This window comes from Salvelinus fontinalis, chromosome 29, assembly GCF_029448725.1.
Source record: "Salvelinus fontinalis isolate EN_2023a chromosome 29, ASM2944872v1, whole genome shotgun sequence".
In the NCBI taxonomy this organism is placed as follows: Eukaryota; Metazoa; Chordata; class Actinopteri; order Salmoniformes; family Salmonidae; genus Salvelinus; species Salvelinus fontinalis.
The window spans coordinates 26,016,605-26,029,222 of NC_074693.1; the positions used below are offsets into that span (position 1 = coordinate 26,016,605).

A 12,618-nucleotide genomic window follows, 5' to 3' on the forward strand; every position below is an offset into this window, starting at 1 on the left:
TGAAACGTGGCTGCGGACATGGGATACGTTGCGTGGGAGACGTTGCGTTCGCAAAGACATTCAACGAAAGGAGAGGAGTGTGACCATGCACGCTCTGACAACGCTGTAAATGTTTAATGCTATCTTTTATTATTCTCTGACACATAACACAATGAAAATAACACAATCAAGAAGCTGACATCCACAATTACACTTTATATCATTAGTAGCCTACAATTATAGTGTATTATAGCACAGTAATAGCCCTGTATTCAAATTAGGCTCAGGCTATCACATCTTACTTTCTAAGGAATAATGTATGCAGCTTCAGAGTAGGCTTAAATAAATACAAATGTTGAAAATTGAACATATATTTCAAGCACACTTCAATTATACATAGGCCTAAGATATAGGTGTAAGGCCCAACGTGACCAGGATCATATTCATTTAAGCATATTGTTTGTTGGGTGAAGTTGCAGTTCAATTTTGCAATTATATTTTGATGCATGCCGCCAATATTTCAGAGTTGGAGTGCAGGGTTTGCTCTGTTTGGGGTGATAGGTTAAAAAAATGCGCTAGGGGACAGTGGGTTTGGCAGCATTATTGACTCTTCTTTTGAATGCAAATCGTCAGGGTTTGAAGACTCATCTGACGTCAGGAAGGAAGACCATAATATACCTTTAGCACCACCACCTTGTCAACAGCGCCACATTATGTGAGACAGTATCAAGTCAGGAACAAGTTAGCATTTCATTTCGGGGAGCACCATTGGACTATACACATCAGAACCATAGCAAGAGGATTGTTTTTTAGATTTACAGAAGGAGTTGCCCGGAAACTATGTCGACTTGAATGTCACTTTTGTAACTTTTTTTCCAAATCATGTATGTGGGATACCTCTTGGATAAAGAAGGCAGCATGTATCACCAAGGACCTGTAAGACGATCGGGAATCAACATCCCACCACAGAACTTTGTTCCCACGCCACAATATTCCGACTTTACTGGATACCATCATGTGCCAAACATGGATACTCATACACAGTCTTCGGGGGCTTGGGGAGCTCCTTATGTCGCACCGAGGGAGGACTGGGGCGCCTATAGTCTGGGGCCTCCAAACACTATTCCTACGCCCATGAACAACTCCTCACCGGGACAAGCTTCCTATTGCTCACCTGAATACAATCCCATGCACGCGCCAGGGTCAGCAGTATTGCAACCACCTCCAGATAATATTTCTGTTGCTCAACTTTCCCCGGATAGAGAAAGGCGCAATTCTTCTTACCAGTGGATGAGCAAAACGGTACAATCATCTTCTACGGGTGAGAAAGGTCACAAGCAACTATATTGTGTCACGACATGCATGCCACTGTTAAAATGATTCGTGCAATGAGCACAGCCTCATCTCATGTCAAACTACATCTTCATATTTACCTAAGAAGAGCCGGACATTTTATGTTTTCTCTTGCATGGAAATGCATAATTGTGCTGGCTCATAAACGTGTGCAACAGGTAGTATTTAGAGAATGGATACAATATAAACATTAATTGCGTAATTTAAATGATAAATCTCACTGTTAAAACGAATAACCTCATGCATAAGACGTAATGAGTACATCTGGGCACATTTTAGGTAATATTCGTAACGAATTGCTAACAATAGCTAATTCTCCTTTAATTTGTAACTGTTCGTGGTCTCAGAACGAATCATCTAATCACATTTTAAATGAGATGTCACCATAATTACACAGTTGCATGTGAAATGTTTGGAAATTGATAATTCAGTTTGGTGTTAGGCTTATTTTGAAACATGTAAAATGCAACTTCAAGGCACTAAATTGGAAATTGCACCAGACTCAAAACAGAAGAGAAAATAGGAAAATGATAGGCACTAGATCGAACGTATCAAATGAATTATGGGCAATGCAACTGTAAGCCTACCATCGCGATAATGGTCTGATAAAGTATGATATCAATTACAACAATCTTAGTTATTTTCTGATACAGGCCTATAGCCTTGTGGAGGAAACGATGAACGTGTCAAGAAAGGGCGCCAGGTGCTACTTGTAATGCTAATTTCTCTACTCCCGTCGACTAGATGCGAGGTCTACTTTTCTTGCTACATTGTCTCTGGTTTTGAGGGTTATCCGTCAAATTCAGGCGGCGACCCCTTTCAACACCTCGTTTTACTTTGATATGCACCAAAGTGTCTTCCTTGGCTCCCATTCTTCGAGAGTTATATTGCCGGAAAGGGTGGCGTTTTTTACAGCAAATAAATGTATTTGACGAATATATACAAAGCTTTATAACTGGGCAATAAACCACAACATTTCTTAATGTGTAAAACAAAATAGAATTCATTAATTGCAGACTGTATTTATCAATTAAGTCATAGTAACTTATGAGCCTCAATTAACTCGTAAATTTAGTTTTATAGCCTATTAACTTGTCAAATCCCCCCCACCCACATTTAAATATTCAGAAAATACCATCTTATAGCCTAGGTGTATTTTTCTTGTTAGGCAAGCCTATCAAATTTGTTATCAAGTGTTTAATTCTAGGAGGCTATCTCTGGCCCTGTAAAACTTACCAAGCATGACCTAGGCTATAACTATGAATATCAACATGTTTCAATGTTGTTCAAAACGACTAATATTATTTTCTACCTGAAAAGGTGCTGACGTGTTTATGGTTTATCTACAAGAGCAACCTGATCCAAGCTAGAGAAATGTCTGCCTTGTAACTCCTTTATGTGTCGTGTGTTGCCTCTTAACACATCAATGGAGTTTAGGTAAAATCTCTGAGACTCTTTGTTCTGCAGTTTGTTCAAAAAGTGACATCAAAAGAAGATCAGTGGCTCGATTAGCATAGCTACCAACAAAGCAACACAATCTAGATTAACACGATAGCCACCACTTCAGTTGAAAGCGCCTAAAGACGTGTCATACATATTTAGAGAGTTATTAGATAAACGAAGTATAACGTTTAATAGGCGTTTTGATAAGTAGCCTGTTGATTATCCTACCTTTCTAGTATTACTTGCTATAAATACAAAAAATTACATATTTAAAGGTGAATTTAAAACAATAATTAACTTTAGAGTTTAAATAGCTAACTGCCCCTGTATTTATCAATAATTTGAATGCCATGAAATTGCATCGTTGCTTTGCATCATTTTCGTTGTTCAGTGTGACGGCTATTTAAATATTAGGCATACGAAGCATAGCCTATTGAATCCTCTGAATTTCTCACAATTTCAGGCAAAACAAGAACGAAGGAGAAATACAGAGTGGTTTACACCGATCACCAGAGACTGGAACTGGAGAAGGAATTCCATTTTAATCGTTACATCACTATCAGAAGAAAGTCAGAACTTGCGGGGAACCTTGGCCTTTCAGAACGACAGGTAAACCAATTAATTGATAGAGCATTAGGGCCCTAGACTTGACAAATCAAATGATAAATCAAATACGAAACGAATAACAATTTTGACAAGTTTTTCCTTTTACATTTACAGGTGAAGATCTGGTTTCAAAATCGCAGAGCCAAGGAGAGGAAATTAATCAAAAAGAAAATGGGATCTGATGGCAGTGGAGGATCAGTGCACAGTGACCCGGGTTCAGTGAGTCCTCTGCCCGTACCAGGCTCACTCAGTCCGTCGGATATTCACGGCTCTCTCTACCCACCCCCAGGAATGAACAACTTGCCATCTATTAGGAACATACAGCAAGTTACTGTCACTCAGTAGAATCGAATTTAGACCATCCAACATAACTGAGCACTCCAACACGCTGAAAGGACCGTTCCTCAAGACTTGGATTCCAAGGGATTATTCAAACGTCCTGAAGAACATGTTGTGGATTAGGAGATTTCGAGAAACAAGATGATTTATAACTGCAACAAAATGCTGGAGGCTCTTGAAATATTGTTTTTATAGAATAGTTCTAATAATAATTCAAAAGAACATACAAAAATCAACATATGGTTCAGACATGTAATGCTTAAATGGTTTGTTTGTGTCTGAGTTATAGAGATATAAATATAATTTTCTGTAGATTATGTAATGAAGTGTATAAGTGTTTGTAAATAAAATAAAAAATCAGGTACATTTTATTTGAAGTTTATCTGGAATGAAAAGGGATATCATTAATTTGGAGCTTTTATAATAGCTTGACAAACTATGCATTTTCTGCTCCAATTTGATTGCAAAGCACACTTTCGTAACTTTTTTCTACATGGGCAAGTGAATCAGGTTTTAAGTGAGATACGGGTAGAACGTTTGTTTGATGTTCAAAATGTAAATAAAATGTGTTTTAACGTTACCTTTTTCTACTTATTTCATTGACTGGAAAAGGATAGCTCACTTTGCAAAAAAACAGACTGAGTATGAATACTGTTTTCAAACAGACTTCATTGTTTATAGTTTTACCTACTCTTATTATTTGATACCTATAACCGCAAAAAAAAATGGTCAGTTTATCAACCTTCTATTTCGTTTCCAAACTATTAGGATGGGATTCTGTCAGCCCTGCATGTGTCAAAAGCAACATTTGATTGTTGGTGTGTAACATTACATCGGAAGATATTGTCCAATAAATTGCACCAGAAAAAGTGCAATTGGCCCAAGCAACTTAATTTAGCCAAAGCAATATACATGCAATTTAGACAGTTACTTTTTGTAAAGGACTCTAGTGTCAAGTTTTAGATTTTTGTAGACTAGGCCTACTATGCTCGTCCAAGTACAGCAACTAAGTACAGCAACTAACAACTGTCAAACTCTCTTCTCAATTCATGTTTACCTTTGAGCCATTATGATGTAATATAGACTATACCCACTGGGCACAGATGTCAGTTCTAGGTCTATTCCACGTTAGTTCGACATAATGTTATTGAAATGACATGGAAACAACGTTGATTCAACCATTGTGTGCTGGGTGTCTGGTCTATGGGCTGCGATGGGCTGCATAGTGTAGTATGGATAGATTACAATCATGAACCTGTAAAAAGGTTACCCAAGACTGTCATTAAACATTAACATCCTCATAAAATAGCCGAGGCCTATTCCAAAAACTTGCAAGAGATCTGTATAGAAGTGCTGCACAACCTCAACAAACCTGTTGGACAGAGGTCAATTTACTTGTCCACAAAGACACATCCAGTATTTTATAAATTGGTAAGAAGGTGTTGGAGACACTTTAGCCTAGGCCAAAATGCAAAATGAGAATTTCTATAAACTAATTGTGGACTATTGTTGTATGGCACTTGGATGATGACTTGTATGCCCTAATCCTTTATCGAATATGGGTAAATTAACCCTCAATCAGATGATAAATCTGTAGGTCAGGTGGGCAATAATAGGTTTCCATGAAATGCTATAAACAAGTGAGTGTGTAGCCTACAGTTATAGTTGTGCAATTGTTAGCTAGTTTAGGAAGCCTATTTAATCGTATTCTTCCAAATAATAAGCTTATGTGATATGACATGATATCCCTCACTTTTGCACACAGATTTACAGAACTCAAACTGAGTGCTTCCGAGGATGTTTGTGGTCGTGTGATGCTTCGTTCAAACAACGAGGAACTGGGAAGTCGGAAATCTCCGACTTCAATGCGTTCATGACTACTGGGAACGCGAAAAAAATGAGCTTCGACTGGAAAAGGTGTTTTAAACGGTCATCCAACTCTGAATTCCAATTCGGAAAGTCGGAGCTCTATAAAGATGCCCGAGTTTCCGATTTAGAGTTCAGAGTTGGATGACCGTTTAAGACAGTTTTTCCCCAGTCGAAGTTCGTTTGTTTTTCGAGTTCCCAGGAGCCATGAACGCATTAAAGTCGGAGATTTCCGACTTCCCAGTTCCTGAAGATCTCTGACTTCATGTTTTGAGCTAGTCCCCCCCCCCTCCCCGAGCTCCTAGTTGTTTTGAAAGCACCTTGCATATCTTGTTGACGTCATGCTGCCAGTTAAGAAGACGTCATGAGCATCTTACTACCCAACATGGCGGACTTTGATACAATCTATGAGTTAGACGAAGAAGATGAACGTGTAGTGAGTGAAGAACACCTTGTTAGATATTGCTCAGAACCTGTGATTATGCGAGGGTCCGGGCACATCACCGTGTAAGCAATTCAAAGCTACTGTTAACGCTGTCATTATAATCCGTTACTAGCTAACGCTAGCCTGCTAACAACAATGCCTGCTGTGAAATACAACTTACTAGCTAACTTACTAGCTAGGCCGTGGCAATAACAGTCAGCTAGCTGTCTGGTCCTATCGTAGGACGTAACGTTAACTGTTACATTTGCCTTAATTGACGAGGCTAGGGTTATCTATTGCGTACCAGCTATTCCCTGCTTTATAGTTTACTAGCTAGTTAGCTACCTAACGTTAGGTACACTGAGTTTCTGCAAATTAGCCTGAAATGAGAAAGCATCTGCTTTAAGAAAAATGACAAGCCAGCAAACGAATATTAATTGCATGATATTCAATAAGTAGCTATAGCTAACCACTGTAGTGAATATTTTGCCAGCCGCTGGCTTATTGAAATGGTGGTGATGATGAATCAAGCATATTATTTCCAATAAGCTTGCTAGCTACCATCCATAGCCTAACATTCTGTTTACTGTTTTATAGTTCCCTGCTTACCAGCAATGAACACAACACCTATTACCTTGCCAAATGATGACATAATACTTATGTATAATTCCTCTAGTGTCCACAACTGCATTATGCATATGATGTATCCTTGTCATCCTATAGAATTGTCTCGACAGGGGAAGCTATTCACGTAATGAAACAAATTACAGGTCATTCAGGACATTAATTTGTTTATTTCTGCTGTCTGTAGACATTGTAAAGTGTTAGGCACAAGGTCTACATTTTATAGGTATTTATTTATTGAGAGTACCAAGTGTCTAATTCCATCCCCATAAAAAAAGCATTGCTAGGTTTCCTTTGACAGCCCAGTCATAGTGAAGTACTTTATACATGTTCAATGGAAAGTTTTTAATTTCTTTACCATTTGTATTTCTCTTTTTGACAGGTTTGGATTGAGCAACAAATTTGACACTGAGTTTCCCTCAGTTCTCACGGGAAAGGTACAGTAGCCAAATTCTTCGTATGCACTTTACCTAAGCAATGTCTTGTGCTAGGCTTTCCAATGGATTTAAACTGGGCTGTGAATCAAGCAATTTAAGCTATTATGGTGGCTCTATTGTTCTATTTCCCCTTTGACAAATCAGACCATCCCTGAATTACCTCTTTCAAGTCTCTTGAGTGGCTTCTATCTGATGCTGATGCATTTCAAGCAACACACCACTGTGCGTCCAAAGCTGAAGTGAAGCTCTGTCAATGAGTAAGCTGTCTTTGGAGCACAGTTGGTCGGGGGCCCAGTGTTCAGGAGGACACAGCTCCAGGTGATAAAATAATGAAATAAAGACTGTGCCATACACAAGAAAGGGCACCTTCCTGGGTCGGACACTGCAACACAAAAAGGCTGAAGGGGTAAGAGCAGGCTGAGGGAAGTGCAGGGCAATAAAAAGTCCCTCCAGTATTGTGACGTGATGGAAGAGGTCACAATTATGATGATTGAAGGGTGCAGATCAGTAGGCCCTTATTCTAAGGCCTTTCGCTCTTTGCAAAGAGACCTTTGCATCCTGTCATAAAATATTACGACCCCGGTTTTATGGCGTACAGACCCAGAGAGGAATGAGCATCCATTCATGTTGTTTGGACGGCCGCTGCCACAGGCACTAAGCTTATCTCACCCTTTAGTTCCTCTCTGCCGTGAATAGACAAGAGCTTGGTTAGCAAGTTACAGCCGTACTAGTGAGAGATCTCATCTGATCTCTGGAAAGCATCTCCAAGTATCTAGGCTACCTGTTTGTTTTCTAAGGCTCTTTGATTCTACAGACCACAGTACAGGTTTTTCTTGAAACAATTGGTGCCATTTTTCACTTCAGTCAGTACATTAGACTAGAGCAAAGGAATGGTTGTCGTTCTCCTACTTTCCCTTTGAGGTTTGTTTTTGCTTACTGCTTCAGATGAAAACGATTTTAAGCGCAAAATAATAGAAAATAATGAAGAATCTGATTTGTCTCCGAGAGAGAATTGCCAATAATAAAATTAAAAGCTATATCCATTACAACCACATTCTTTCCTCTGTCTGACTCTTCCTGTTCATTTCATCCTCCCTTCTCCCCCTTCTTTTCCAGGTGTCTCCAGAGGAGTTTAAAACCAGCATCAGCAGAGTGAACGCTTGCTTGAAGAAGACGTTGCCTGTCAATGTGAAGTGGCTTCTTTGCGGCTGCCTGTGCTGTTGCTGTACGGTGGGCTTCAGTCTGTGGCCCGTTATATGCCTCAACAAGAGAGTAAGTCTCAGTCTGCCCTCGTGTGATGTGTGCTGCACAGTCCCACTCTCTCTAAATCAGCATGTCCACTTATTACTCATGGACTAGTTTAGCAATCAGCCGTATTGGTCTTAAGCAGGCAACCTGTGTGGAATTAGGGTCTGTGTGTAGAAATGATACGTTGCACTGCTGAAGGGTACATCACTGAAAGGTGGTGCCCCAACCCAGTGTTATTGACAACAAAGTGGAAATTACGAGCTGGTAAAAGTAGAAGTTCAGTCTATGAACAGCTCTTTGTCATAATACTGAGGTTGTTGTCAATTGTAAAAGAGTTTGAAGTCGAGGTTAATACTAGAAGATATTGCATGTGCTCCTTTCCCAACAGGCGAGAAGATCTATTCAGAAGTTGTTAGAATGGGAAAACAACCAATTATATCACAAGGTAAGAACAAATTGAATATTAGCACCTGTCTGAAAGACCAAGTTATGCCAGTTGTGAAGGGTTGAGTGATGTTAAAGTAGCAGGTTTCTGATGGATAATGGTCTTTAACTCATTATGTCAACTTTAACCCTTAAAACGAATTTCCCTCAAAGCTATTTTCATCTGACATAGTGGACAGAGGCTGACCAGACCTAAAGGTCAGCAGTAAAAGGCATGTTAATTTAGTTTTGTTTCGGAACAATGAGTGACAGCTAGTAACTGAGCAGAAGAATGAAGGAAGCTCTTCAGGGTGTCTGGCCACTACCTGACCCCAGCCAGACATGGTTTGAAGCGTTCCTAAATTCCCCTCACACTCAGATTTGCTAACCAGACGGTGTGTGTGTGTGCGTGCGCGCGCGCGGTGTTGTCTGTCCTCACTTTCACCTCTTCTCTTTAGCTGGGCCTGCACTGGAAGCTCAGCAAAAGGAAATGTGAAAGCAGCAATATGATGGAATACGTGAGTGTAACACATTTATGTTCCCTTAAAACAGAATATGATTCTTGCCAACTTATTGAGTATTACAAACTCAAATCACAACAGAGTCAAAATATATGGGCATTAATGTATTATAGAAGAGTGCCCACTGGAAATATTCAATGGTGAAAGAAAAGTGTTAAATGAAATGAACTTTTCCCTCCACAGGTAATTCTTATAGAATTCTTACCCAAATATCCTATATTCCGACCGGACTGAGCTGAGGAGGCTGTTGGGAGACCTGCAGTGTGGCCCTTGACTCCTATCCTTAGTGCCTTGTATAAATGTTGGAATGAGGGTCTGCACCTGTGTCTCGGTGTCCCTTACATCTCCCGGTACCTTGTACATTACAAATTGCAACACTGTCACTTTTCTTTAGAGCACATTTTGCACATTTCCTGATGAAGTAGAAAAATGCTCTCTTTGTTGCACACTAATACTTTGCATTTGTTACATATGACAACAAGTGATTGAAAAAAATAACACTGTGGAAAAGTGCATTTAGCCCAAAGAGCCATCATCAATTGAGTCCATGTATCATATCATTATTGCTTTGGGAAAACATGTGACACCTCCTAGAGCAGGGGTGTCAAACCTACGACCCGTGGGCCAGAGCACGTTCAATCCGTGGGTGGTTTGAGTAAAAAAAAAATATATTGTTGTAATTATTATTTTTGGGACATTTGAAATGAGGGAAAACTAATGGAAACTGTGTAGTAATGATAATAGACCTACATTTATAGTCTCTTCACTCTGTCCAGCTTTCTAACAGTCATTGAAACGAAAGCTAGACAGTCCGGGAGCATTGAAACTATTTTTAGCCAATTTTGATGGCAAGGAAATACATTTTAAGTGCGACCCGCAGTCCGCGGGGCAAAATGAATTTGACACCCCTTTATCCTAGAGCATCCTTGCCTTATGTAAAACAAGCCATTTTATATATAAGACAGGAGACAAACATTTTGTAGCTCAGCAAGTTCAAATGCTGGTTATTTGGGTTACTTTCCTCAAATCAATTCGTCTCAGTGACAAAAAGTAGATGGGATGCTTGAATTTGCCAAACATATGATGTAAGTCCGCATCATGTTTTTTTTTTTTTTTTTTTTCATTTCAGAAATGACCCTTTATACAGGGAACTTTAAAAAGAAAACTGTAAATATGTTAGTATAAACTGTAGGCCTACAGTGGTATGCTGTTGTTTACATTGTTATTTAGATCTTTGATTTGTTTTGCCAAGATAATGCTATACCATAGTTTTGTTTATGAAAGATGTCTCTTTCCAGTTTATATGGACCTGTTTACTTAGTAAGCCATATCATTTACAATGTATGTGATGCCAGAGTTAGGATTGAAAATTGCACTTGAGTTTATCAAAATGTCAGGATTTCAGAGAATGATTTCAAACTGAGGTTTTTAATAATTTTACAATGATACTAGTGATGCATGTTATGTGATTCTGCCAACTAAAAAAAAGTGTCATCCATTTCAATGTGAGATGGCTACTTGTCTTTATGATGTACTGTTGGAAACAGACTCCAACTTGGCACCTCCATGTCTCTTGTTTTTTGTTAAACTTTTTATTGCAGCTTTGTCTTTGTTCATTTTATAGTTTTTATTTTCCTATACTGTGTTTTGTCTTTCTGTTAGTTGTTATACACCACGTGCAACCTACAGTACATTACATATTCAGATAAATGTTTCCTTTGTTATTCATTTTGTCCAGAGTTGTCTCCTTCACTTGTAGCTGAGAGTTTTGCTGCATTATAGTGCCTCTGGAATGGTAGATGAACCGCAGCCAGAGAAGTGGTGTGGTTGTGAAGACTGACATCTGCTCACTTGTATTGTGGAGAGCCCTGGCCCTCTTCCCAGTATTGGCCCTGTTACAGAGTACTTGTAAATGTTTGTTATGAAAACTCAATACCTATGGAAAGCTAAAATATATTGTTGATTTTGAGTCTTCAAGTTTGTCCATCTGTCCAACTGAAAACCACAAGCTGACATTAACTGTTGACATGCTTACCTTACTGCCATATGGTGAATTACTCAGCATCATCTAAGTTATACAGATCATCTTAATTGACATGTGGTAATGTACTTTGGCCAGAGCCTGCTACTGATACCTGGCTATTTGTCATGTTTAACAAGGTGTTGAATCGTTAACTTAACAAGATGGCCTGTAATTACTTGACACGTATGTAAAACTCTGGAATACGATTACCATAAATAGCTAGCACTTTCACAACATGGAACTGTGGCCCCTAAGTTTGGGGCCAAAATCAAATACGTTGCTATATCACAATCCCCATACATACACTGGAGTGGTGGGCTTCACTGTAATGAGTAGAGTGTTGTTTTATAGACCCCTTTGTTCTTGGATTTATTGTCCCATTGGAGTTGGGATGTGGAAAGGTCTAAAGCAGGGGTACTCAAGTCTTTCCCTATGAGGTCCGGAGCCTGCTGGTTTTCTGTTCTACCTGATAATTAATTGCACACACCTGGTGTCCCAGGTCTAAATCAGTCCCTGATAAGAGGGGAACAATAAAAAAATGCAGTGGAACTGACTTCCAGGTCCAGAGTTGAGTTTGAAGGGTCTAGAGGATCAAGGGAAGTTGCCTTTATTCACTTCACCTACTGTATCTAATGGAGTACCACACTTTGGGTTGTGTGACCTCTAGTGCCCTTTCCAAAAGCCTAACATTACCATCAGAGATCATATACAACTAATTGGGGGGATTTAGTTCAGGCAGTTTGTGACAATTCAGAGATATGGAGATGGATGGCTGGTTCTCTTCCTCTGTCCTCCAGAGGGCAGACTGACACACTATGAGAGGAGATGAGCTATGAGTCTGTAGCAGTGCACCGCAGGTCTAATCCTTTTGTATTCATGTCACGTCTCGGCTAAATTGTCTCGTTGAATAAAATCTGACCCTTAAAGCTACATTTCCAAATTTCCTATAGTTCCTACAGTATGAGAAGAAGAAACAAGGACCAATATTCCCCCGCAAACATGATTTAAATGCTTTGAAAGTGTCACATATCGAGTGTTGAATTTAATTGAGTGTACTTGCAATCACATCATTATGTAACAAATGCATCACATTACTTATGGGAAATCTTCCCATTCTAAATCCTCTAACATGGCAGCATGATGCGTTTAAATCATTTTTACCATTATAATAACATTGTGCCACCAGTAGGAGTAGCAACACCAATGAACAAATGGTAATTCAGGATGTTCTTAAATGGAGGCCACAGATGCTCAAATCTAAGGTAATTAACCCTTTAAAAATAATTTACTAAAGTGATATGGTTAGTAATTTAGCTCACAATGTAATGTCCC

The 12,618-nt window shown here is 39.2% G+C and overlaps 2 protein-coding genes across 2 annotated transcripts; both read left to right on the forward strand.

Annotated features, from left to right (window-relative positions):
• Window positions 1-708: 708 nt before the first annotated feature.
• LOC129827257 (homeobox protein CDX-1-like) lies at window positions 709-4,243 on the forward strand. Its single transcript, XM_055887994.1, has 3 exons — window positions 709-1,300; window positions 3,239-3,384; window positions 3,496-4,243. Exons 1-3 carry the CDS (start codon window positions 862-864, stop codon window positions 3,724-3,726), a joined length of 816 nt encoding a protein of 271 aa, XP_055743969.1. The 5' UTR covers window positions 709-861; the 3' UTR covers window positions 3,727-4,243.
• A 1,635-nt stretch (window positions 4,244-5,878) lies between these two features.
• On the forward strand, window positions 5,879-11,233 carry LOC129827707 (cysteine-rich hydrophobic domain-containing protein 1-like). The gene is made up of 6 exons (XM_055888797.1): window positions 5,879-6,093; window positions 7,017-7,071; window positions 8,188-8,343; window positions 8,708-8,764; window positions 9,201-9,260; window positions 9,447-11,233. The coding sequence occupies exons 1-6, from the start codon at window positions 5,951-5,953 to the stop codon at window positions 9,495-9,497; spliced, it is 522 nt and encodes a 173-aa protein (XP_055744772.1). The 5' UTR covers window positions 5,879-5,950; the 3' UTR covers window positions 9,498-11,233.
• Window positions 11,234-12,618: the final 1,385 nt, after the last annotated feature.